The 25,256-nt window shown below is 34.7% G+C and overlaps 1 protein-coding gene across 1 annotated transcript in view; it reads left to right on the forward strand.

The window, feature by feature from the left end:
• Positions 1-25,256, forward strand: part of MRPS9 (mitochondrial ribosomal protein S9) — a 114,445-nt gene that overhangs the window by 82,123 nt on the left and 7,066 nt on the right. The window contains exons 5-9 of the mRNA XM_007959493.1: positions 9,177-9,256; positions 19,773-19,858; positions 21,271-21,346; positions 23,767-23,935; positions 24,878-24,986. Of these exons, the coding sequence (XP_007957684.1) occupies positions 9,177-9,256; positions 19,773-19,858; positions 21,271-21,346; positions 23,767-23,935; positions 24,878-24,986 (520 nt within the window). The remainder of the gene's footprint in view (positions 1-9,176; positions 9,257-19,772; positions 19,859-21,270; positions 21,347-23,766; positions 23,936-24,877; positions 24,987-25,256) is intronic.

The raw sequence follows: 25,256 nt of genomic DNA on the forward strand, positions 1-25,256 counted from the left end.
CTAGAGAAACAAAACCAATAAAACTTATATAGAGAGAGAAAGAGAAATTTATCTTAGGAAAGTGGCTCACACACTTATAGAAGCTGGCAAGTCCAAAGTTCTTGGATCAAATGTCAAGTTGGAGGCTTTTCCCAACTCATGTAGCTGTAGGGGCTGAGGAGCTCAAGGTTGGCAGGCAGTATACTGGCTGTTGACTCCAACAAATGGCGAATCCAAGATCTCCAGGCCGAATGGTGGATTGTTTGCTCATGGACAGTGGTAGGCAGCACAACAGAATCCCAATCCACAGAAGAATGTCTCTTTTCCCAGGACATCCATAAATATACTGGAAGCAGGCCACAACCCTAGAGAAGCTCCCTTTCAATGGATTGGCTGCTCAAAACATGTACATCTGATCCCATCATGGGAATAACCCTCATCAAAACTGCTTAAACCGCACAGAATTGTGGTCCAGACAAGTTGACACACAGATCCAGCTATCACACATAGTAATACTCCTTTTTGAGGGAGAGTTTGATGCAGGTCTGCTGGCAGTAAATTCTCTCAGCATTTGTTTATGTGAAAATTTTAACTGATCTTCTATTTTTGAACTGTATCATTACTTAATACATAGACTTTTTTCTTCATGATCTTTTAGCATTTTAATGATGTCATTCCATTGTCTTCTAATTTGCATTGTATCTGTCGAGGTGTTAGCTCTCTTTCTTATTATAACCCCTGCTTTCTCTGGATTCTTCTAAGATTTCTACTTTACCTTTTAAATGTTGGGGGGGGGGGGAAATTCCCACAGAAAATATTAATAAGTTTTAAGTTTGCTAGGACATCTAACAGTATATTTACTATACATTAGAATCCTCTAATCCAATGTGAACTGATGGTATTAGTTAATTGAAAAGTCTTTTAAAGCTAAAAATCTTATTCTTAATGCTAAAATATATAAACTTGTATTTATTTATCAATCTTTTAATATAACTTTGGAAGTTTCTTCCTTTAAGTATGTCTATTCCTCCTTGTTTCTTTTGCAAGTGCCACTGAGGGATTATTAAAACTTCTAAGTTTTTATTTCTTTTAAAAAAAACTCTAACTCACTGCCAGTGAGTCGGATCCAACTCATAGTGACCCCTCCTTCAGTTTCCAACCTTCCTTCTGAGGAGTGGCTGGCAGGTTTGAACCGCCAGTCTTCTGGTTAGCAGTCAAATGCCTTAGGCACTTCTTTACATAGGAGCAAAGAACTTAAAGAAACTTCGTAAGATATCTGAGTGCTACATGTTTCTAGATTTTTATGAATTTTTCCCCTCTTCCACTCTAAAGTTGAGCATAACTTTTTTTTTTTAGCAACTTGAGTTTGAGTATTTCTAAAGCATTCAACTTAGTTTTCCTAGGAATAGCAACTGTCTTTTCTGTTTGCACTCATATTTCATCTGTTTATGTAATGCTTAATTAATGTAATCATGGAAATAAGTACAACTGTAATAAATAGATTTGGAGTAAACACAACTGACTCTTAGAAAGCATATAACTCAGCAGAAGAAATGTGTGAGTATGCTGTAGAATAGCCTAATGGCCACAAATGCTTAGGATGCTGGTAGCATTAGTATGTTTTAGAGAGTTTAATAAAGATTGGGAAAAAAGCAGATATTTGCATACTAAAATTTGTTTTTTATTCATACTTCTCAATCTTCCCTGTGTACAAAGCTAGACTTTCTAGCAAACTACTGCCTAATTTCATTCTTTGAAATGATGTTTTATTTTGTCTTTTATTTAAATATTTTGAACCTTCTAATAAATATATTCTTTCATATTTTGTCACTTCTTCTACATATTTAAGTATAAAGTCTGTTGGTAGGTGCTGTCGAGTTGGTTCTGACTCATAGCAACCCTGTGTGCAACAGAACAAAACACTCCCTGGTCCTGAGCCATCCTCACAATCCTTGTCATATTTGAGCCAATTGTTGCAGCCACTATGTCAGTCCATCTCACTGAGGGTCTTCCCCTCCTTTGCTGACCCTCTGCTTCACCAAGCATGATGCCCTTCTCTGGGGACTGGTTCCTCCTGATAACATGACCAAAGTACGTGAGACAAAGTCTCACCATCTTTGCTTCCAAGGAACAATTTGTTGTACTTCTTCTAAGACAGATTTGTTTCTTCTTCTGCCAGTCAAGCATGCATTCAGTATTTTTCACCAAAACCATAATTCAAATATATCACCTCTTCAGTCTTCCTAATTTATTGTCCAGCTTGAAAACTGCTGAATGAGTTCTTGCCTTTTCGTTTTATAACTCCCAAGTCTTTGCATATTTCATTATAATACTTAATTTTGCCATCTTTAGCCACCCTCTGAAATCTTTTGTTCAGCTCTTTTATCTCATCATTTCTTCCCTTTTCTTTAGCTACTTCTATATTCAAGATCAAGTGTCAGAGTCTCTTCTGACATCCATTTTGGTTTTTTCTTTCTTTCTTGTCTTTTAATGATCTTTTTTTGCTTTCTTCATGTATGATGCCCTTGATGTCATCCCACAACTCATCTGGTCTTGCTTGGGTCATTAGTGTTCAGTGCATCAAATCTCTTCTTGAGATGGTCTCTGATTTCAGGTGGGATATATTCAAGGTCATACTTTGGCTGTTGTGGACTTGTTTTAATTTTCTTCAGCTTCAGCTTCAGCTTGAACTTGCATGTAAGCAAATGGTGGTGTAGTCCACAGTTGGCCCCTGCTCTTGTTCCAACTAATGATATTGAGCTGCTCCACCATCTCTTTCACATATATAGTCAATTTGATTTCTGCATATTTATCTGGTGAGGTCCATGTGCATAGTCACCATTTGTGTTGCTGAAAAAAGTATTTGTGAAGAGTAAATTGTTGGCCTTGCAAAATTCTATATCATGCAGTCTCTGGCTTTGCTTTTGTCACCAAGGCCTTATTTTCCAGTTACCAGTCCTTCTTCTTTGTTTCTACCTCTCCACATTCCAATCACCTGTAATTATTCATGTATCTTTATTGCATGTTTGATCAATTTCAGACTGTAGAAGCTGGTAAAAATCTTTTAATTTCTTCATCTTTGCCCTTAGTAGTTGGTGAATTTGAATAGTAGTCATATGAACCAGTTTTCCTTGTAGGCATATGGATAGTATCCTATCACTGCCATTGTTGTACTTCAGGATAGATCTTGAAATGTTCTTTTTGATGATCAATGCAATACCGTTTCTCCTCAATTTGTCATTCCTGGAATAGTAGACCATATATTTATCTAATTCAAAATGACCATTACCTGTCCATTTTAGCTTACTAATGCCTAGCATATCAATCTTTATGAGTCTCATTTCATTTCTGCCAGCTTCAAATTTTCCTCAACTTTTACTTCGTACGTTCCATGTTCCGATTATTAATGGGTGTTTCTTCTCATTTCAAGTCATGTCATATCAGCAAATGAAAGTCTTGAAACCTTTACTCTACCCACATCATTAAGGTCACCTCTACTTTGAGGATGCAGCTCTTCTTCAGTCATATTTTGAGTGCCTTCTATTCTGAGGGCCTCCTCTGATAGATAACATTCTCTGCTATTCGTACTGTTTTCCCTGCCAGTTTTTCAGAAGTAGATCATCAAGTTCTTCTTCTGAATCTGTCTTAGTCTGGAAGCTTGGCTGGAACCTGTCCATGGGTGGTGACCCTGCTGGTATTGGAAATACTGGTGGCAAAGCGTCCAGCATCACAGCAACGTGCAAACCACCACAGTAGGACAAACTGACAAGTTGAGTGGTACATTGGAAAGTATACAGTTGATTTAATAATAGCTTTTGGGGAGAATAGTAAAGATTTATTAAAGGTATGTATTTATGTAAAACATTTTTGGTTTTATTCATTTTAAAGATATGCATCTCACTTCTGTAGACAAAAGTCTATATACAAAGCACAGTAATGTGTACCTAGTGGCTTTTCTGGAAATGTTTATAAAAATGGTGATTTTTTTTTTTCTTCTTAACTGGCTCCTAAAATTTTGCATCTCTCAGCCTATCCACCTGTGTTCTGTTTGTCTCTAGTACTTGCATCTCTTATTATCTGCCACTCTGGAGCTCTGGTGGCATAGTGCCTAGGGCACTTGACTGCTATCCAGAAGCCTGGCGGTTCAGACCTATGAGCCACTTTTCAGAAGGAAGATTGGGCAATCTACTTCCATAGAGATACCACCTCAGAAACCCATGGAGGGGTTGCTATGAGTTGAATCTACTCAATAGCAGTGAGTTTGTGTGTGGTTTTTTTTTTTTTTTTTTTTTGATACTAATTATTTCATTCAAATATACTGATTTCTAAGTTTAAGAAACTTATTACCAGCTGGAATGTAACAGCTGAAACTTATAATACCTCCCTGGTAAAATGTTCTTATGTTATTTTGTAAACATGTCAGTGTTGGTAGAATGACAGTAGGTTGCATTTAACTGTATTTAAACCATATTCTTGGAGTTAACAAACTATTTTTTGCCTCCTACCTACAAACTTTCCAGTTATGCTATACTTTGTAAATATAAGACAAACTTATTTTTTTATCTTAAAATATCTAAACTTTTGATTTGCATACATTGTACAATTGCAGCATGTTACCAGTTCCCTAGTTAAAAGATGAAGGCTTCCAGATTGTATTATGTAAACTGGTGTATTATGTAAACATAAAATCCTGCTCTTTACTCTGGTAGCATAGTGCCTAAGGCATTTGACTGCTAACTAGAAGCCTGGTGGTTCAAACCCACCAGCCACTTCTCAGAAGGAAGATTGGGCTATCTACTTCCGTAATGATACTGCCTCAGAACCCAAGGAGGGTTTCTATGAGTCAGATATGACTTGACAGCAGTGAGTTTGGTTTGGTTTGGTATATTGTTTAAAGTAAAGAGATGTCAGTATTAGAGAAAAACAAAGATATACTGAGTAGATGACAAAACCCAGAATGCTGTGAGTTGGAATCCACTCGATAGCAACAGGTTTGATTTTTAATATTAAGAAAGGAGCCTTGGGGGTGCAGTGATTAAAACATGGAGCTGCTAAGTGAAAGGTTGGCAGTTTGAACCTACCAGCTGTGGAAGAAAGAGGTGGCAATCTGCTTCTATAAATATTTACAACCTTTGAACCCTTATGAGGCAGTTCTGTAGAGTCACTAGGAGCTGCAGGAACTCAACTGCAGTGGAGTATTAAGGAAGATGTTGTTACACGAGGCAAAGAATTTAATTTCTATAGGTAAAACCTATAGATAATCTCCATTTAGATGACCTTTTTGCACCACACATTTTTGTTTTGAAAAAAAAAAATCTATTAACTGAGGCTAGAGTGAATTTGAATAACACAGCATGATCTTATAAATACAGATACGAATACAAGGAAAACATTTTCTTTTCAAATGCCAGTAGAATATTAATAGAAAAATGTGATAGATCATAACTTCTAATAAATTCTGGAAAGCAGAAATCATATAGATTAAATTTTCTGACTTAAAATCAATAGAAAAATGTAATTCTTGTGTTAAAAGGAAATCAGAATTGAAATTGCTGACTATTTAGAAATATGTGAAATGATAAGAACCATTCATATCCCTGTGGGATATGGATGATGTGTTATGCAGAGACAAATAGATACTTACTAAAAATTAAAGAGTGAAATAGATGAACTAAGAATTCAATTCAAGAAGCCATAAAAAAAAAAAAAAACTGAATTAATGAGTGGAGAGATGTAAAAGAAAGATATGATAATAAATAAAATATCTAATTCTTTGGAAAAGCCAGTTAAATCAATCAACTGCTGATATGTCTGCTTAAGGGAAAATGAGAGAAAATGTAAGAGGACAATATTAAGAGTGTTAAATAATATTCAGAAAATATTTTATAAACACAAGATTGTTATAGGTAACTTTATTCTAGTTAAATTTAAAAATCTCCTAGATAATAACAATGGCGATCATTTATTGAAACTTAGAGTGGGTGAGGCACAGTTCTATGGGCTTTGCTTTGCATGTATTAATTCACAGTCTGCACAACAGTTTTAGTAACTAGTCTCTGTTATTCTCCCCCATTTCATGTATGTGGGAATTAAAGACACAGGTTGAAAGTGACAGATCCACAATCTAGACCCAGGCAGTTGTGGATATAATGATGAATACCATAGTTTGACAGCTTTTTCCTTCCTTTTTTGTGATATGGAAATTATAGTACACAATAAACCAAAAAACCAAATTCCTTACCATCAAGTCGATTCTGACTTATAGCGACCCCCATTGGGTTTCCGAGGCAGTAAATCTTTACAGAAGTAGATTGCCCAGTCTTGCTTCCATGGAGTGGCTGGTGGGTTTGAACCACCAACCTTCTGGTTAGTAGTCAAATGCCTTAGGCACTGTGCTACCTCCTTGGGTTTCCAAGGCAGTATAACTATGGAAGTAGATTGTCCAGTGTCAGCTCAGGTATTATAGAGAACACAGAAGGCTAAGTTCTGCAAACTTCTTAGCTATAACAAATTTGAGAAAATGACATGACTCCCTGGACTTGGAGGACTTAGGACCACAGTGTTAGGGGACAACTCACTCAATTGATGTAACATAGTCCACACACAAAAAAATGTTCTACATCTGACATCAACGAAAAGCATCTGGGGTCTTAAAGCTTGCGAGCAGCCATCTAAGATGCAACTGTTGGTCTGTCTTTTCCGGGAGCAAAGAAGAGTGGAGAATATCAAAGACTCAAGGAAACAATTAGTCCAAAGGACTAATGGACCACACGAACCATAGCCTGCACTACCTGGAGACCAGAAGAACTAGACGGTACCTGACTACCACTACTGACCAGACAGAGAGGGGGGCAAAAAAAGGTAGAACAAATTTGAAAAGCATAGACTAAGACTAGACTTACTTGTCTGATAGAAATTAATGGAACCCCTGAGACTATGGCCCTTAGATACCCTTCAAATCTGGAACTGAACCCACCCCCAAAGATTAACTTTCAGCCAAACAGTAAACCATAACCAAACCCACTGCCTTGGAGTTGATTATAACTCATAGCAACCCTGTAGGATAGAGTAGACCCATAAGGTTTCCAAGGCTGTAAATCTTTATGGCGGTAGACTGCCTCATCTTTCCCTCATGGAGTTGCTGGTAAGTTGGCATCTAAATGCTTTAACCACTGTGCCACCAGAGCTCCTATTTATAGGAACTATAAAGTGAATGATAACACCAGGGAAGAATGTCCTTTTCAATACAGTCAACCATCCAAGACCAAAAAGGCAGCATTTGCCAAAAAAACAAAGCTCAGAAAGCAGGGAGGGGCAAGAAAGAAGGACAAATGGAAATGGAACCCAAGGAGGAGGAAGAGTGCTGTTACATTGAAGGAGAATTGCCACCTTTGTCACAAAACAAAATGTGTATAAATTGTTGAATGGAAAACTAGTGTGCTTTGTAAACTTTCACCCAAACTACAATTTAAAATAGCAATAAATAAAAAGATACAGCTCAGGAGATTCCTATTCTAGTACCCACAATATGAAATTTCAAAAGTAAGCAAGAGTAGTTACAACATAAAAATATTAACTAATGAACTGATCATTACATTTAGAGTCTTAGCTCCATCCTTCGTGTTTGTCTTTCTTGGTCACTACCTTATTGACTACCTTAGCAATACATTAAAATTGATTGCTGATGTTACAAATATTGGAAAAAATACAAGACTTCATGAAACCTGTGAAAATGACATTGGAGAACTACTTAAGTCATCTATAAAGTGATTGGGAAATAAGAATCTTGTTTTATTTTTCAAGATAAACTCTCAATCAAATCTTTTTTCCACCATTTTTAATGAAATTTTCATATCTATTTTAAGTGCATTCACTTTAAGTGGTCTACATCTAATGCTAATTATCTTCAGAGAAGAAATGCATTCTATATAGGATACAGGTGGTATTTCAGTAGGAAAAGAGTGTAGTATTTAAAAAAACTGTAAGGGGTAATGATAATGACTCTTTGCTGGACAAAATATTACTTAGATCTGTGCCTCACAAAAGTAAATTCCAGATAGAGAAACTATCTGAATATAAAAACATATCAAAATTACAGAAGGAAATCATTTTTGAAAGCCCAGAAATCTTAGAGCATGCATTCTCAAAGGGGTGACATTGTCTCCAAGGGAGTGAAGACTGGTTCATGGAGGGTAACAAAATCTTACATATTACAATGATTTGTTGTTTTTAGAGGACCATAGTACAGCAACATATCCAGTATATCTGTGGTATTAAAATTTCATTGGGCAGTGGTATGAGTGGGAAACGTTTAGGGAGGGGGAAAAAAAAAAGGCCTGAAAAGAATCCTTAGTAGGGACAATTAAAAAAAAAAAAAAGTTCAGAAACACTTCCATAGAAGAATAGTGACAGATTTGACTACATAAATATTTGTAATATAAATGTTTTAAGCTTCTTGATGATGAAAGACACCATAAATGAGATTGAAATACTGGTGACAGACTGGGAGAAAATATTTTACTATTTATTTAATGGACAAAGGAATATTATCTTTAATATACAAGAGTTTCTAAAAAATAGTTAACAGCAAAACAACTTAATATGAGTAAAGAATATTTGCTTTATTTACTATAGTAACTCCATTTTTCTAGCTATTTGGTAGTTATTAGATATGAATGCGCATCTGTATTTCAAAAGTAATTACCCTTCACACTTTTGGGGTACCCCTTCTGTTTTAGGCAGGATGATCTGAAGCCTTTGGGAGGTATCTCACCACAGGGTTGAGACAGATGATGCAGCATGAAAAAGCATGGTTTTTAATTTCTTTGTTATATTAATGCCTGTTACTAATATGTGAGTGTATTGTATTTACAGCTGAACATAATTTTTTTCTTAAGAAAAAAAAATGGTTATTATCATTTGCCTTTATTTAAAATAAATTGCTGGAATTTTCATTATCAAATATTTGGGAATATTTTGTTAAATATAAAGGTTATTTTATGTTCATGGGTATAAAACATTAAATATAAGTTAAATATTTAAACTAAATATTAAAATTATAAGTATTAATGATATTTTCTGTTATTTGAAAAGTTAATTAGAATTGTAAATGTGGCTTATAACTGTAATCAAATGTATTTGGTCTATATATGTATATTTTATTTTTATTTACTTGTTTGCATTTGGCTTTTTATTAGCAATCCAGTGGGGAGAGGATGGCCGTCCATTTCATTTTCTCTTTTATACTGGCAAACAATCATATTATTCATTAATGCATGTAAGTATATTACATTCATGATAAATAATATTCACTAAAAGCTAAGTAACTAACTATACCACAGATTATTCTCAGAAACTTCAGAATTTTTGTAATGTATAAAAATAAAACTTCTAAAAGGTAAGATGGTATTTTGAAAGTCCTTATATTTGATTTATTTTTGCTAAAAATAATCTGTAGAGTTTCTGTCACAATGGTTTGTCCTTAAAATGCTTTTGCTTACAAATTAAAATCATGTTAGGAGGTATATGTTCAATAAAAGGGCATATATATATATATATGTGTTTCAAGGTAAAAAATAAGTCAGGATAGGCGACAGGGTATAAATGTTCTCAGATGCTATAAGGCATTTACCTTGAAAGACAATCATGTAGTTATCTATACTTTATTTCTGTTATTTATATACAATTTTTGTTCTTCATAGGTTAATGCAGTGTGTATGTCTAGAATTTGGACTCTAAGAAACGATTTTGTTGCACTTTGACCTCCAACTGCATTTGACTATACTATGAACGGTTTTTGTTTTGTTTTCAGAACTGTAAGTGTTTAATAGTGTCCAGATTTGGGAGCATCCTGCAGAATTAATTTTTTGGGGAAAAGGCTGATGCTAATATCTGTTATAAATGACAGAAACCATTTTATTTTTAGACCATGATGTCAAGTTTATTTCATTCTTTGTATAATTCGTAAACATTACAGAAATATTTATCATTCTTCCCCTGATCCACAGTCAGATTTTGGTTGTTTAAATTCTGTGCAAACATTTACTCTGCTTTTTAGAATTATCTGGTGTTTATTTGTGCTCCACACACCCAAAGGACAAAATCCCCACTTGTCAGGTACATTTATTTCTTGGGGAAAAAAAAGAAAACCTTTTTTTTTTTTGCTTTTTGTTGACCTTGGGCAAATGAGCTTCTTGCCCTGGCAGAAATGAAATGAATGATAAATGTAGAGTGTGTCTTTGCTGAGTAATGGAGCTGCAGCTCAGGCTTTCCACAGAGGTTTTCTCCTGCACAGCCTGAGGCTGCCCGAGGACCCCTGCTGTTCATTTAAATAGGTATGTCAAATCTGCCTCCAAACGCTGCTGGTTTGATCTGTGGTAATATTTGTGAAGGTTCCATATGGACTTGAGCCCCCTGCAGTGCTAAGAAATAATGTACAACGCTTCATGGTGCAGACGCAAATTTTCTCTGAAAAGGGATGCAGTGCTGCGTTTTAGCTGTCGGAGAGGATGATGGAGCTGACGCGCTAGGCCTGTCAACTTGTTACACGGATGGGTTGCACGCAGCGAAGCTGTGGAAAATCTGTGCCTTTTAACTTTTCTACTTAATCACGGTTGTAGCATTGCCTTTAGACTGTATGCTACATTAATTCTCTTCCTGCCTTCTGCCTTTCATCCCAAGTTTCACGGAAAAAAGTAAAGCATGCAGGTCTTATAGAGGAGCCTTATCAAACAGCTGTCATCTGACAAGCCATTTGCATTTGTTTTGGCTGAAACTGAGCAACCCAAGGGCAAGATATTTTGTTGCATTCCATCATAATGAAGAAATTACACATTGTATAAGAGGCCTAACTTTATTTTTAGTTTGTTTATATACTTTAAGAGGTAGTGCTCAAGAAACTGATCAGTTTCTCAGTAGATAAAACATTAGCATACCTCTTGACTAAAATATCAAATTATATCTGATTAATAAACATTCTCTTTTAAGTAATACAGATTTTTTTACTTAGAAAAGAAACTCAGTAATTCAGGTTGGTTTATTTTGTTAAGTATTTTGACTCCCCAGACAGCCTGGGGTTTAACATTTGTTTCTGTGTTCATCAGAATCATTTACATATATGAGTTAACAGCTACTTTGGTTTAACTTGAACATTATAATTTAGATAATCAATAACCTTGTATTTTTTAAAATACTTCTTATGGAATTATAAAGTAATTATATATACAGAAAAAGAAAGGATAAATATTTTCCTGAATACATGCCAATCACTCCAGCATCCATGTATGGTAAATTTTATTAATTAATGAGTCACACCAGTCTCATTTTTTTGAAATGGTGACCAAATAGTCACTGTTCAACTTATAAAATTGTTTTGTAGTTAAGTCAGGCATTGCATATAAAGTAAAACTATAAAACTTGAAACTGCTTTCTGTTTGTTCTCTCCTTTGTTCTGTCTTGCCTTGGTTTGGTGGTAAGGGGGTGGGGGGTATCCTACCCGATATTTCAGAATGATCACTATATTGTCAGTCCCCAGTGCTACGAGGGAATTGGCCCCCTGAAGACTATCACAGCTTTAAATACTTGGAAATGAACGATTGATTTTACTAGTTCCTTTTGCAGATAAAATTTTCTAACCTATATGACATAGTAAAAACATACCTAAAGCAAACTGCTTTTCCCATGTTGTTCCCCATCTGTAATCGTGGGAGGCATGGCAGTCATCGTCCAAGCCTTTTGACAAGAAAACAAATCTAGATAGAGCATGTGTGTGGTTCTGCAAGGAGACTTTCTGATGTTGATTATTTATTAACCTTTCTTTTGTAATAAAGTGTTAAATCTTTATTTGAGTATTTGGTGGCTCTTTACATACTAACTTACTATATCAACAAATAAATGGTAGTCCTGATGCAATTTACAGTTAAAAGCTAAAGACAATATATAATACTATAGTGAATACAATTTCCAGTTGACGTATATTTAATCCATCCAGTTTTTGTGGGGAAGTTTTTGTGGGAAGATGAGGATGAGAAGAAAGGTGCAGTTTATCCTTTCCGTCCAGAAAGTAGTATGATAGGAAAGTAGAAAGTTAAGGAAAATTTGCCAATTCGTTACATTCTCACACTTTTAAATGTGTTATGCTCTAAATGTTTACTAGCAGATTAGTTGGGACTCTTATTTTCTTATGGATAAAATAATATACATCTTTATAGATTCCTTGGGAAGTAAATAAAAACTCATTTATTTTATAGTGTAGCTAATATGGTATGCAGATAGAATTTAAAAAGTATAAAACAGTACTAACAAATATTTCTTAACAATAAAAAGTAGTTTTAACTGGAAGAAAGTAGACATTTGAGTTTCTCCAAGGGTCTTTGAGCACTACAAAGGTGGCTCTGTGCTTGATGGCACTGGCTCATCTGTCTTTTTTTATTTAACCTCAAAATGGATGACTTTCCATTTCCTTCATAGCTGTGTAATCAGTAGTGTTTGTATATTTTGGGGACATGTTTTAAGATTCAGTTCAGGTTTCAGAAGCTAGAGAAAGAATAAAAGCTTTCTAGAAACAACTGAGCAAAAGCGTAAAGGGAAAAATTTTTAAGGAGGATGTATATATATATCTGTGCAAGAAAGAGAATGCTAAGAGTGGAATAACTGAGTTGTGAATAGCCTAGGTTTAGACAAGGGGGGAAAACTGTGTGCACAATTAGCAGAGAGAAGAAGAGGGATAAGCCAGCAGAGTGGTCTGTCCTTTGGATCTATCAATCTACTGGAGCTACTCGTTGCCCACAGCAAGTTGATCCTGTCGAGGACAGCCAAGCTGGTGGTGAAAAGAAGTTGCTGTTGTTGTTATGTCCCGTTGAGTCAGCCCCTACTCATAGCGACCCCTCCTTGGGTTTCCGAAACGGTATCACTACGGAAGTAGATTGCCCAACCTTCCTTCCGAGGAGTGGCTGGTGGGTTTGAACCACCAGCCTTCTGGTTAGCAGTCAAGTGAGCAAGACATTTGAAACCTGGTAGTCACAGTTCTGTTTGTTCAGGTCTTTTGACTTTAAGAAAAATACTTATTCAAGATTTACTCATTTTATATATGGATATGTTTCTGGAACAAAATTTAAATTCACTTATTAAAAGTGAGTTGAACATAATTGGTTTTAAACACATTACAGGAGAGGATGATTTGACTCTGAAGTGTGAACCCTTTTTTAAAATCTGATCCATTAAGTCAAAGCTTTTCCCAGAGTGCTTTCTGAGGAACTCAAGGTATGAAATATTTGAGACAGTGGCTCTAAAGTTAAGTTAGTTTAGACATGCTGCATATTCCTAATACAAAGAACTCTAATAAGGAAATACTTAGCATGATAAAAGCTCTGTGAAGTCCTTCAGTAAAGAAACCTGTTGCTTTAATTCACTTCTGCTAAAACTTGCTGGACCATGGAACACTTTCTAGCCAGAATACCTTTTAATATCTCCTGCAACTAGTGCTTGGGAAAGCCTGTAAAGAATATTGAAAACACTCTGTAGGTTATTAATTATAGGCATTATTCATCTAAAATAAACAGATTTTCTCAAAACAGAGGTTAATAAACCTTCCTGAATCTTAGGATTAGTATCAGCCCAAATCCATTAAGCATTTATTGAAATGTTATGTAAGTCCCACCACCTCACCCCGGTCTTTAAGGTGAGGTGCGGTTAAGCATCTCTAGAAATTATACTGGGAATTTAGCATCTTATGGAAGTCTCATTTACACTGTAGGCTGAGTTTTTAACAGTCAGTAATGGAGTATTTTCAAATTATTTCTTTAAATGAAAAGACTTATATAGCCACAGATGAAATTTCTAACAAAAACAATGTATAAAATGAAGGAATAATTAAAATGACATACTTAAGGTGTTTATTGGATTGAAAAAAGTTTAAAATATGAAAGAAAACCAAGTCATTCTAATGTTTATAATTTATGCATAAACAGGATTCATTTGCCCTTTGAAAGAAGCTCATGACTTCCTTAGAAATTCTCCAGTTTATTTTAAATGACTTAAGTAACCTTCCGTGTTCTTAGCGGATGAGAACAACAGCCCCAGGAGAAGTGTGTTGCTTCATTATGTGAAGATTCCAGACTCAATAAGCAAAAGTCCTGGGGACTGAGTATTAAAGAATTCTTACTTAGTTTAGATGTTTTTAAATCCTCTTTGTGACCTTGTGAATATTTAAAACTCTTGCTTGTAGTGCTCTTATCTCAAAAAATGGCATTAAAATAGTGACCCTTCTCACAGTGAGGTATTGTGAAATAACTACTTTACAACTATGTAAAGTGATTATTTTTAAAAAGCTACGGAATGGTACTAAAATATATCTGCACGCTGTTTTAAGACTTTCTTGACAGCAGGAGTTAATTCAGTAATTAATTCAGCAATAGAAATTGCTGTTCTAGAAGTATTTTTTAATATACATTTTCCTCACATAGGAATAATTACCATTGTATATCTTGTATGCTCCAAGTGTAACAATTAGGAAAATTAATTTTTTGAAAAACTGACTCCACCTATTATTGTTGCCTCTGTGTTTTGATTTTAATCAGATTACTTCTTTTGTAATGGTATAATTGCTATTTTAATTTATGATGGGGCTTTAATTTGAATTGTAAAAATATATGGTGCCTGAGTTACAAAAATTTTTATGTAATTCCTCCTGGGTATGTCCTTCCCTAAATGTACTTTTTTTATATGTCCTGTATCTGAGACTGTTTCATTTTTGTGTCAAGTAGCACTGCATGATGTATAATCTATACAGCATATTGTATTCACATATAGCAGGAGTCTATAGTTATGTCACTTGAAACTTTAAATATATAGCAAAAGCCTGTCTTTAAGTTAATGATGAATGAATTATATTTATATTTATTTTATTAGGTTTTATATATGTCAGTGGACAAAAGTAAAGTTATTGTTATTTATCAATGAATTTCTTTGAAATGAAGTCGATTTTCTGTGATTCCTTTAACAAATACAAATTGTAAATCGGTTACTTTTCTGTTTATGAACTAATATCTAAGATGATAATTGCTATTAGTATATTACTGTTTATTTAGTATATCAAAATTTAGTTGACTTTTCCTATACTCCCCCCATCATGAAATGTTCCTTGTTTACGGTTCCTAAAATTGGAATTTCCATATGATTAATATAACCAAAACAGATTTTAGAAGGATACTGAAAATCATATTGCTCATGCACTATTGGAAGGGGTTTAGTTTAAGCATTTCTTTTCTGCAACCTGAGCATCTGGTATTTTCAAATTAGGCACCTTCTAAATTTGACTCATACATTATGGAAATCTGATGACACGAGGGGTGGATAGGCTTGCTTTGATTTTATGAAATATTAATCATAGCTGTGATTAATGATTCAGCATTTCACATCTGGGTTATTCCTGTCATATTTGAAAATTATACTATTAAATACAGTATATAAACGTAGTGTAGGTGCGGTCATACCAATTCTCTAGTGCCCCTTAAAAATTATGTGGAAACTTAACAATATATGAAAAACTACCAGTGATACTATGTGATGTTGACAGTTCCTGGCATATTTTATACCCTCAAGGATTTTTTGATGTAAATTAGTGCACATCTCTTCTGGGAGTTGAAGCTAAAGGATCCACTTTCCTGAGAACTGTTGTCTCTAACTAACCAAGTTAGACTCTCAACAGTGGTTTTACTATGTAGAAGGGAAAGAATAAACAAAAGTGGTACACCAATAACATTGTTTAGAATTTTTGACTCTTGAATGTCTTATCTCATCCCTGCTATCATTTCTTAAACAAGGCTATAAGGCAGGTATTGGCCTAAGTACTTTACATATATTTTCCTATTTAGAGAAATGTATGGAGTGGCTTAACAACCATTAGATGGAGAGCCTTAAATGACTGGGCTTTACCTTGTTTGCCTTTTTTATGGGTTGCTTTTTCATATTCCATATTTCTTTACTAGTTATTATTTTACTTGCACTATTTAAAAATTATTATGGATCTAAATAAAACATTAGTTGGTAATAGTGTAACAAGATAACTTTAAAAATACGTATAGACTTAAAGTGAAAATTACTCAGAAGTCAATGGAAAATGATGGTGAATTTAGCAACCAAATTTTGACTTGAAACCTGTTCATAATAACAGGTGAATTATTGTTATTGTCTTAGTTATTCTAGAAAATTAAATACAATCTTACAAGCAGGAAAGAATATTTTATTACTGTTGTTATTATTCTCTTGGGTTCAAAATTACTAATTTTGAAAGACAACATCTCTGACTTTTGTACTCTCAGAATCTCAACACTCAGGCAGGAGGACCAGCACAAACTGAGAGTCTAAATCTGTACTAAAGCAGAGCGCCCAATCTAGGATGCTGTCCCACTGAGCTGCTGGATGGGCAGTGAGATGCTATTTGAATCTTACCAGTCCACTTCGTACAAGTAGGGGAGGGTTCATTTGATGGGGTTTTGTTCCTCATTTTACCAGTTCAGATCACTTGAAAATTGAAAGTCTGTGTATTGGATGATTCACATTAGTTCTTGCTTTCTTCAGGGTGGACAGTTTTGTTTTTTTTTTAACCTAAGATTCATTCCTGTGCTGACACAGGTGATGGCTTTGTACTTAGCATGTAGTTGTTATATTTAATGTGGACACTGAGATTAATTCTTCATTTGCCCCTTTGCTATTGTGTTGAACTAGACTCTCAGGAGTGGTCAGTCTTTAGTGTCTGTCATTTGGAGTCATGGTTAGAACAGACTGCTGTGCCCCACCTGCAGAGATTCCTTTTTGGACAGTTAGGAATTGGACCTAGAAAATACATTTCTAACCAGTTCTGTTCAGGCTTTCGCTGATGCTGCTGGTCTGAGGACTGAACCTTTATTTAGAATTACTGAACGAGACTGACTGACTCTGAGCTTCAGCTCCTTATGGCCACTGCGGTCTACATAGCTTATCCTCAGTTTTTCAACTTCAGCATAGTGGCTAAGACACTTGCCTGCTAACCAGACGGCTGGCGGTTCAAACCCACCAGCCACTCCTCGGAAGGAAGGTTGGGCAATCCTACTTCCATAGTGATACTGCCTCGGAAACCCAAGGAGAGGTCGCTATGAGTCGGGGCCGACTCGATGGCACATAACAGCAACAACAACAATATTCTGTAAGTGCCATTTCTTTTTCTCTTGCTGATTTTCTTTCTCTATCTGAAGTCATCAGTTCTACCTCCCTTAGTGGGAAAAAAAAAATATATATATATATTTTTATGAGTCTTAGCAGCCAAAGAAATAAACTTCTATATCCTCACCTCACTGAGAAGTTCTAACTCATTGCGTATGTCTCAATTTTTCTCACCTATATTTATGTTGCTAAAACCCAAAGGCTTAGACTTCACATCTTAAGATTCTTTTTATCCTCCATGAGAAAAATGGATTCCTGAAATGTAGAAGTTGCAGACTGAAAATACTAAAATGCAAGCACTGGTAAATACAAAGATAATGGCTGAGGGACACTTCTACTTTTAGGACAAACTCTTACTGGCAACATTAGATGTAATATGACAGTCTAATCAAATCCAGGAAGAAGTTGCTCCCCCCCAAGCTTGAAATTATTAATAACTATTTGAATGGATTAACATCTCCGTCAGAAGTAAGTTGTGTCTTCAGACATTAGCTAATAATACTGGAAGCTGTCATGATTAACCCCTCAAAAATATCATTTATATCCTCTTTAGCTCACCCTTTTAAAATTCCTATCCAGAGAATGTTTTATATAGCTAATTAAGTTCAAATTGTGATTGTATAAATTACAAATGAATAAGTGAATATGTATTGGGTGTGAGTGATCAAAGAAATAATTTGCTCAGGCAAGAAAAAAATTGGGAGATCAGAGTTGCTGTAAACTCATTTCCTAGAAAATATATTTTATTGACAGTCCTAACCTCTATTGCTGGACTATTATTTTTTACAAGTTCTAACAAAATGGCAAACTTTCTCTACTTAAATTGCAGTTGAACAAGTGACATATGAGAATTTGTTAGAAAGTAAATTCATAGAAAATGAATAATGAAAAATAAATATAAAACTTAAAATACAAGTTACATGGTAAGGATTTAAATATTATGTAAACATTAAATATTAGGTGAATAGTTAAGCTATAAATCCCATAACCTTTACAGGTTAATTTTCTAGGTTTAGTGTGCATATTACTATATAAAGTATGATTTTTAAGGAAAATATTTGGACTTGTTTGTGGAGTTGTAAGGTATACAAGTGGATTGTTGTTTTTTTTCAATCAACCTCACTAAAGTGGAGTTGTCAAATTCTTACAGCGTTTATTTTAAAATCCATAGTTAAGTGTGTTTCTATGTATGATATCAAATTCTCATTGAATTACTCTACCATCCTTTAATTTGAGTGAGAAATACAGATGTCCTCTGCTTTTTGAAAGTTCAGTTTATGCCACATCACTTTTACAAAAGCCCTACATTGGTATAGGCATACTTTGTCTTATTGCACTTCATTATATTGCATTTTGCAAATATTGCATATTTTACAAATTGAAGGTTTGTGATGACCCTGTGTCAAGTCTATCAGCGCCATTTTTCTAACAGCATATGCTCACTTGGTGTTTCTATGTCACATTTCAAACCTTTCCATAATGCTGTTGTACACTTAATAGACTGTAATAAAATTGTAGTTGTTGTTGTTTGCCATCGAGTAGGACCCAACTCATAGCAACCCCTCCTTGGGTTTCCGAGGTGATATAACTACGGAAGTAGATTGCCCAACCTTCCTTCTGAGGAGTGGCTGGTAGGTTTGAACTGCCAGCCTTCTGGTTAGCAGTCACATGCCTTAGGCCCTATGCCACCAGAGCTCCCACAATACTAGTTAGGTAAATATAACTTTTATATGCACTGGGAGCTCTGGTAGCATAGTGCCTAAGGCACTTGACTGCTAACCAGAAGGCTGGCGGTTCAAACCCACCAGCCACTCCTCGGAAGGAAGGTTGGGCAATCCTACTTCCGTAGTGATACTGCCTCGGAAACCCAAGGAGGGGTCGCTATGAGTCGGGGCGACTCGACGGCAAATAACAACAACAACAACATGCACTGGGAAACCAAAAAATTTGTGACTTGTTTTATTGCTATACTTGCTTTATTGCAGTAAGCTAGAACCAAACCCTCAGTATCTCTAATACGTGTGTACCTATTTTTGCTAGCCAAAAGAAATCCAAATAGAATTTTTGCCTTTACGAAAAACAGCAAAAAGTGAAACTAGCTTTCATCATTTGCTTTGCAGTGAGCCATTAAAGAGACAGCACTCATCCTGAGCAGCAAGGGTGGCAGTGCCAAGCTCCTGTCCTGGGAACTATGTTCAGTATCTCAGCACCAAGTTGTGGCAGTTATGAACTATGTCTGTAAACACTCTATGTTAGTGTTATTTTGGGCTTTATGTGTTATTAGGTATGATTCGTTAGGTTATTTTTTGGGTCTGGAAACCCTGAACATTTTTTCCCCACATAAATTAGTAGTAATTGCTTCTTCACTTTTATGCCATTTCAGTTTACGAAAGCTTTCATAGGCACACTCTGCTTTCAGGTAGTGAGGGAAACCTGTGGTATTATTTAAAAGCATTTTCAGTTTTATTTACTCTGCAGCTAGATGATTTGAGAAGGCTACTTTAGAAATGAGATATTCTGAAGGAAAATACAAAGTATATCATAAGTAATGTACAGTCTCTCTTATTTTAGCACATGTATTTTATTTGCCATAGGAAGCATATGGAAAGCTACTAGATATAGAAAAACGTCAAAACCAGTTGGAAGCCAAAGGTCCAGTTTTGGAAAAAACTGAAACCAAGTAAGTTCCTTTTTTGCATTAAAATATATGTAAAATTTGAACTAAAATTATGACACTTACCATTGCCATTTTCCAGGAATACCTGAAGGCTAAAATTTGTTCAATGTTAATCATTAGTGTTCAAAATAATAGGTGATTTTTATTTGGAAGGAAGCAAAGTATTGAAGTTATTATTTTTTTTGTTACTTCATTTTAGATTTATGTACTAAATAATAATGACTCTATTTGATTATGGTTTCTATAGAATTTTTATATATATGACTACACATTTGCTTAGCATTTGAAAGCTTTAATTTTTTGGTGTTTCATGGTTTGACTTCCATCTGACAAATAGTGATCAATCAGATCCATCACGCTAAGCAACCAGTTTTAAATTTTGTCTTGTTATTCATATTTTTCTTGTACAAAATGCAGAAGTCTTTGAGCATTGTTTAAATTATAAATACTACCTTTAGTCCTTTATTTGGAATTTATTACTACTTTGATTTACAAAGGAAGCCCAGTGGCAGTGATTAAAGCACTTGGCTTCTAACCAGAAGGTTGGCAGTTTGAACCCACCAGCCACTCTGCAGGAGAAAGATGAGGCAGTCTGCTTTCCTGAAGATTTACAGTCTTTTCTACTTTGTTCTATAGGATCACTACTATGAGTCAGAGTTGGCGACAGCAATGGTTTTTGATTTAGGTCAGTTCACTGACAGGTTAACCTTGTGTCCATAACATCTCTTTGAAGTAAACTATGAAAAAAGACATAATTTTAATTTTAAGAAATTGGGTAAGTTTTAATATCAGTTGAGTTCCACATTGGCATATTTAACTACTCAGACAAAATATGATGCTTTTGAGTTGTGGTGCTGGCGAAGAACTCTGGAAGTACCATGGACTGCTAAAAGAACTAATAGATCTGTCCTAGAGGAAGTACACTCGAAATGTTCCTTGGAAGCGAGAATGGCCAGACTTCGTCTCACCCATTTTGGTCATGTTGTCAGAAGGGACCATTCCCTGGAGAAGGATGTCATGCTTGGTAGGGTGGAGGGTCAATGAAAGAGGGGGAGGCCTTCAACGAGATGGATTGACTCGGTAGCTGCGATGATGGGCTCAAGTATAGCAAGGATCATGGAGCTGGCGCGGGATCGGGCAGTGTTTCATTCTGCTATGCATGGGGTTGCTGTGAGTAGGAAACGACTCAGTGGCACCTAACAACAACAGACTGAATATGTTTCCTAAAGCAGATTGAGAAAATGGAGTAATATTTCTTAAAAAAAAAAGTATATATGAATTAAATTGTACTTTCATATTTTATTTAATATAAGAATGTTTCCAAATCATGAATTGCTACTATTTGTGGGATCTTTTGTGATATAACCCTAATTGTATGATTAATTAAAAAGAGAATATATGTGATATTTTAACAGAGACCTGATTGGCAGCAGATGGCTGATTAAGGAGGAACTAGAAGAAATGTTAGTGGAAAAACTGTCAGATCAAGATGTGAGTAATTAATCTTTTTAATTTAAGGAGACCTGTGCCATAAGAATGCAGACAATTGCTGTATTTAGGGTCCTAATAGGAATGTTCCTCAGAGGCAGGTGTTCCTAAGACAGTTTCCTTTTTTTTGAAAAAAAAAAAAAAACACATTTATTGTTGATTTCCACCATGGAAGGACCTTGACTGTGGTCATGAAGGTGACATGCCTGTTCTCCAAAGACTCCTTTTATAAGTGCCCTCATGTCCTCTGCCAGTTGTTTTAGGGGAGTGCAGCAGATGTCTCATTTCATCTCCTTCAGTAAAGCGTATAGCTAATTTTATAAGCTAATGATAAGTGTAAGGAGCTGTTACAGGTTAAGTAGAAAAACGATGAAGCACATGGGTTACCATCCTGCAATTTGCTGCTTCCTGGCTTACCTGGTATGCATATCTGTAAGGTCGTTGTTTTTCAACTTGGGATCTGCAAAACCACCTGTATCAGAATCACTTGGAATGTTGATTACAAAATGTAGCTTCCTAAGCTTCTCCCTAGACCTAGCTCAGAATCTCCTGTGTGTGTGTGTGTGTTTACAGAAAATTATCATATACATATATGTATATTTGATTATATATAATACACATGTATTTGATAATTCTCTGTACTTTTGGGGTATTGGATATTAGAAGAAATGCTGGGATCCATATGGAATGAAGGAGTGATCAGTGACTTTTTAAGCCTACTTCATAAGCAAGGCAAGTAGTTACTTACCCCTTTTTAGGTTCCAGAAATTCAGAGAGAGTGTAGGAAACCAGATTGAGAACAAAGGAAGTAGGTCTGTAACTGGAGGAGGGAGGGAAAGTGGAATGGAGCTGTGTCAGGCCACTGCCTTAGGTGGCTAAGTACTTCACTCTTTAAAAATTGACTTTTCTTTTATTGGAACATTAGAGGAAGTTGTATTTGAAGCGGTTCTTTTCATTTTACTCCTACTTCTAGGATTGTTATATATGTCACTTCCCCTCCCTGCCATCACAGGCCCAGGTCAGGGGTGGGGCTGAATGTCAGCTGGTCTTGGGCTTCATGCATTTTTAAAAAAATCATATTTTATAAACTTTATACAGAAAATTATGTTCCCCTTCAACAACATTCATACATATTTTTTCATGCCATTGGTTACAATTTCCACAGAGTATCACCATTCTCATTATTGCCGTTCTGTTTGTTCTGTTGCCATTCATCTAGCTTCCCTGTCCTTCCTTGCCTTCTCATCTTTGCTTTTGGATAAATATTGACCATTTGGTCTCATATAGATCATTGTTTAAGGGAACACATTACTCATCGATATTGTTTATTTTGTAAGCCAGTCTGTTATTTGGCTGAAAGCTAACCTGCCAACATAGCTTCAATTCCAAGTTCAAAGGATATATTTTAGGGCAGTAGTCACAGGGGTTCCTCTAGTCTCTATCATCCATTAGGTCTGGCATTTTTTAGGAATTTGAATTTTACTTTACGTTTTTCTCTCATTCTATCCAGAGTCTTCTATTATTGTGTTCTTGGTCAGAACAGTTGGTAATGGTAGCCAGGCACTATATATTTCCAATTATTAATGGCAAAGTTTTGCTGTAAAGGCAGTAGTGACAAAGACGAGTATGGTTTTTAGGGTTGGCAAAAACCTAAGTAAGGTTATCAAAAGCTGGGTTTCACAATCCATATTAACTAGGGATCTCAAGTATTAGTTGTTTCCTTCTGCATAAACACTTTAGAATGATTATTCTGGCTTCTAATTTTAAGGGGTTAATACCAAGTTGTTTACTTTCTAATCACATGTTCAAGAACTATTAAAAAAAATGCACAGAGTAGCAAGGATAATTTATTTCAAGAGGTTGCCCTTTAAGTCAAGTACCTCTTGAATTTTTAAATAGCTTGATTGTTCGGTTTTAAAGGAAATCATAAACATTTAAAGTAACACAGCTTGAACAGCCAAAGATATATTTGCCAAGTGTATTATAAAATATAATTTAAGAGGCACATTTTCTCAAAATCAAACTCTTTCCATTTCACTATACATAACTTACTGGAAATTATTTATAAAGCTCCCTGATACAGTTCTAATATGAAAGTGGAAAATATACTTTAAGATCATCTAAATATTTTTTGAAAATGAATTTAAATCTCAATTTCATATAATCATAATACAGAGAAATTGACTTTTTTTCTGAATGATGAATTTCTTTGTTTCTTGAAAGAAAAGATTTAATACTAAAGATACACAGGGAAAGTGATGCATCTGCATGCTGTTTTAAAAGCAGCATGAAGATGCAGAAGTGTCATCCTGTCAAAATTCATCAAGAAAAGCAACATTGGAAAGATCAAGTATATAAAAATAGAAAAAACTTAGCAAATGCAATTACACTTGCATCTCCTAATGAATTTTTATTGTCTACAGTATACACAGTTCATTCGGCTGCTAGAAAGGTTTTTGACATTGCAGTGTGGTACTGCTGAAGAAGAATTTGTGCACAGGTTTCGCAGAAGTGTAACTATTCAATCAAAAAAACAGCTGATTGAACCTTTGCAGTATGACGAACAAGGAATGGCCTTCAGCACGAGTGAAGGTAATGACATTCCATGGAGAGAAAATAAATTCAGTGAAGTTGAGAAACTGCAATTGTTTTTATTTGCTATTGCTCCCTGGTATTCATTTGATTTTGTTTGTTAGTTTCCTCATTTTTGCTACAGCTGCCTTGGATTCCCAAATTTTTAATATTCTATTGAAGTTTATAATACCTGCACCTTATAATATACCAGGAAAAAAATATGAATACATACTTGTATGAACATATTAACACTTTTTATTTTCACCTATTTATATTAAATTTTTATTTTTACATTTTCAACTGGTAGAATCAAGAAAAGCTTATAGTAAAGGGTTCTATAAAATGAAGGTGCACAGTGAATCTGCATGTCAGGTATTAAAACTGGAACTTGGGAAGACTTTTCAGATCATCAACTCATGTTTTCTTTATACAAATACAAAGACATTTGACACAGTGTTAACTTTTAATAGTTGACTTACTAAATGGTATAGGTGCACCTCTTATAAAATTTAACACCATTCTTTTATCATTTTCAACTGTCTTCTCTGTTTATTTCTACCCAATTATATTCTATCACACTATCCATATATATATGTGTGTGTGTGTGTGTATATATATATATATATATACACACACACACACACATATATACAATTATTATAATCGTATTAACTGCAAAATTTGAAGACCATATAAACTTTTTGTAAATAAATCTAAATGAATATGAATACTTTGTTGCTTATTGAAACTAATTTAAAATCACATTAATGTCCCTAAAATGGAATTGAAGAATGAAATTACACCTTAATCAGCTTTATTCCATCTCTTATGGTACAGTTTGACTATTTGTTTTTGTTTTACTTGTAATAGTTATAGAACTTTCACAGATGCAATGTTTCATATTGTTAATCTAGAAAAAATTTATAATAGGAATTTCATATTTTAAAAAATTTTTTTAAGGTAAAAGAAAGAGTGCAAAAGCAGAAGCAGTCGTTTATGAACGTGGAAGTGGGAAAATAAAAGTAAATGGAGTTGATTATTTGCTTTACTTCCCAGTGACACAGGACAGGTTAGTTCTTTTTTTGATTTTGCTTTCCATTTTAAAGAAAATATACTTTATAATGCATAATGATCAATTAAAAAGGCTTATGATGTTTTTATTATATTTATCTGAATGATTATTTATTTCTGCCAATACAATTTATCAAACTAGGGAAGATAAATTACTCATTTTTTTACCTAGTTTTCTGAATTTTTCTTTTAAAAATCTCTAGGTAAAAATACAGGGAGAGACAGAGCAAAGAAGCCTGCTGTTCTTGGGTTAAAATAAGAGACCATC

The sequence above is a fragment of the Orycteropus afer genome, unplaced genomic scaffold (assembly GCF_000298275.1).
Source record: "Orycteropus afer afer isolate SDZICR_OR568_19922 unplaced genomic scaffold, OryAfe1.0 scaffold00017, whole genome shotgun sequence".
Taxonomy (NCBI): Eukaryota; Metazoa; Chordata; class Mammalia; order Tubulidentata; family Orycteropodidae; genus Orycteropus; species Orycteropus afer.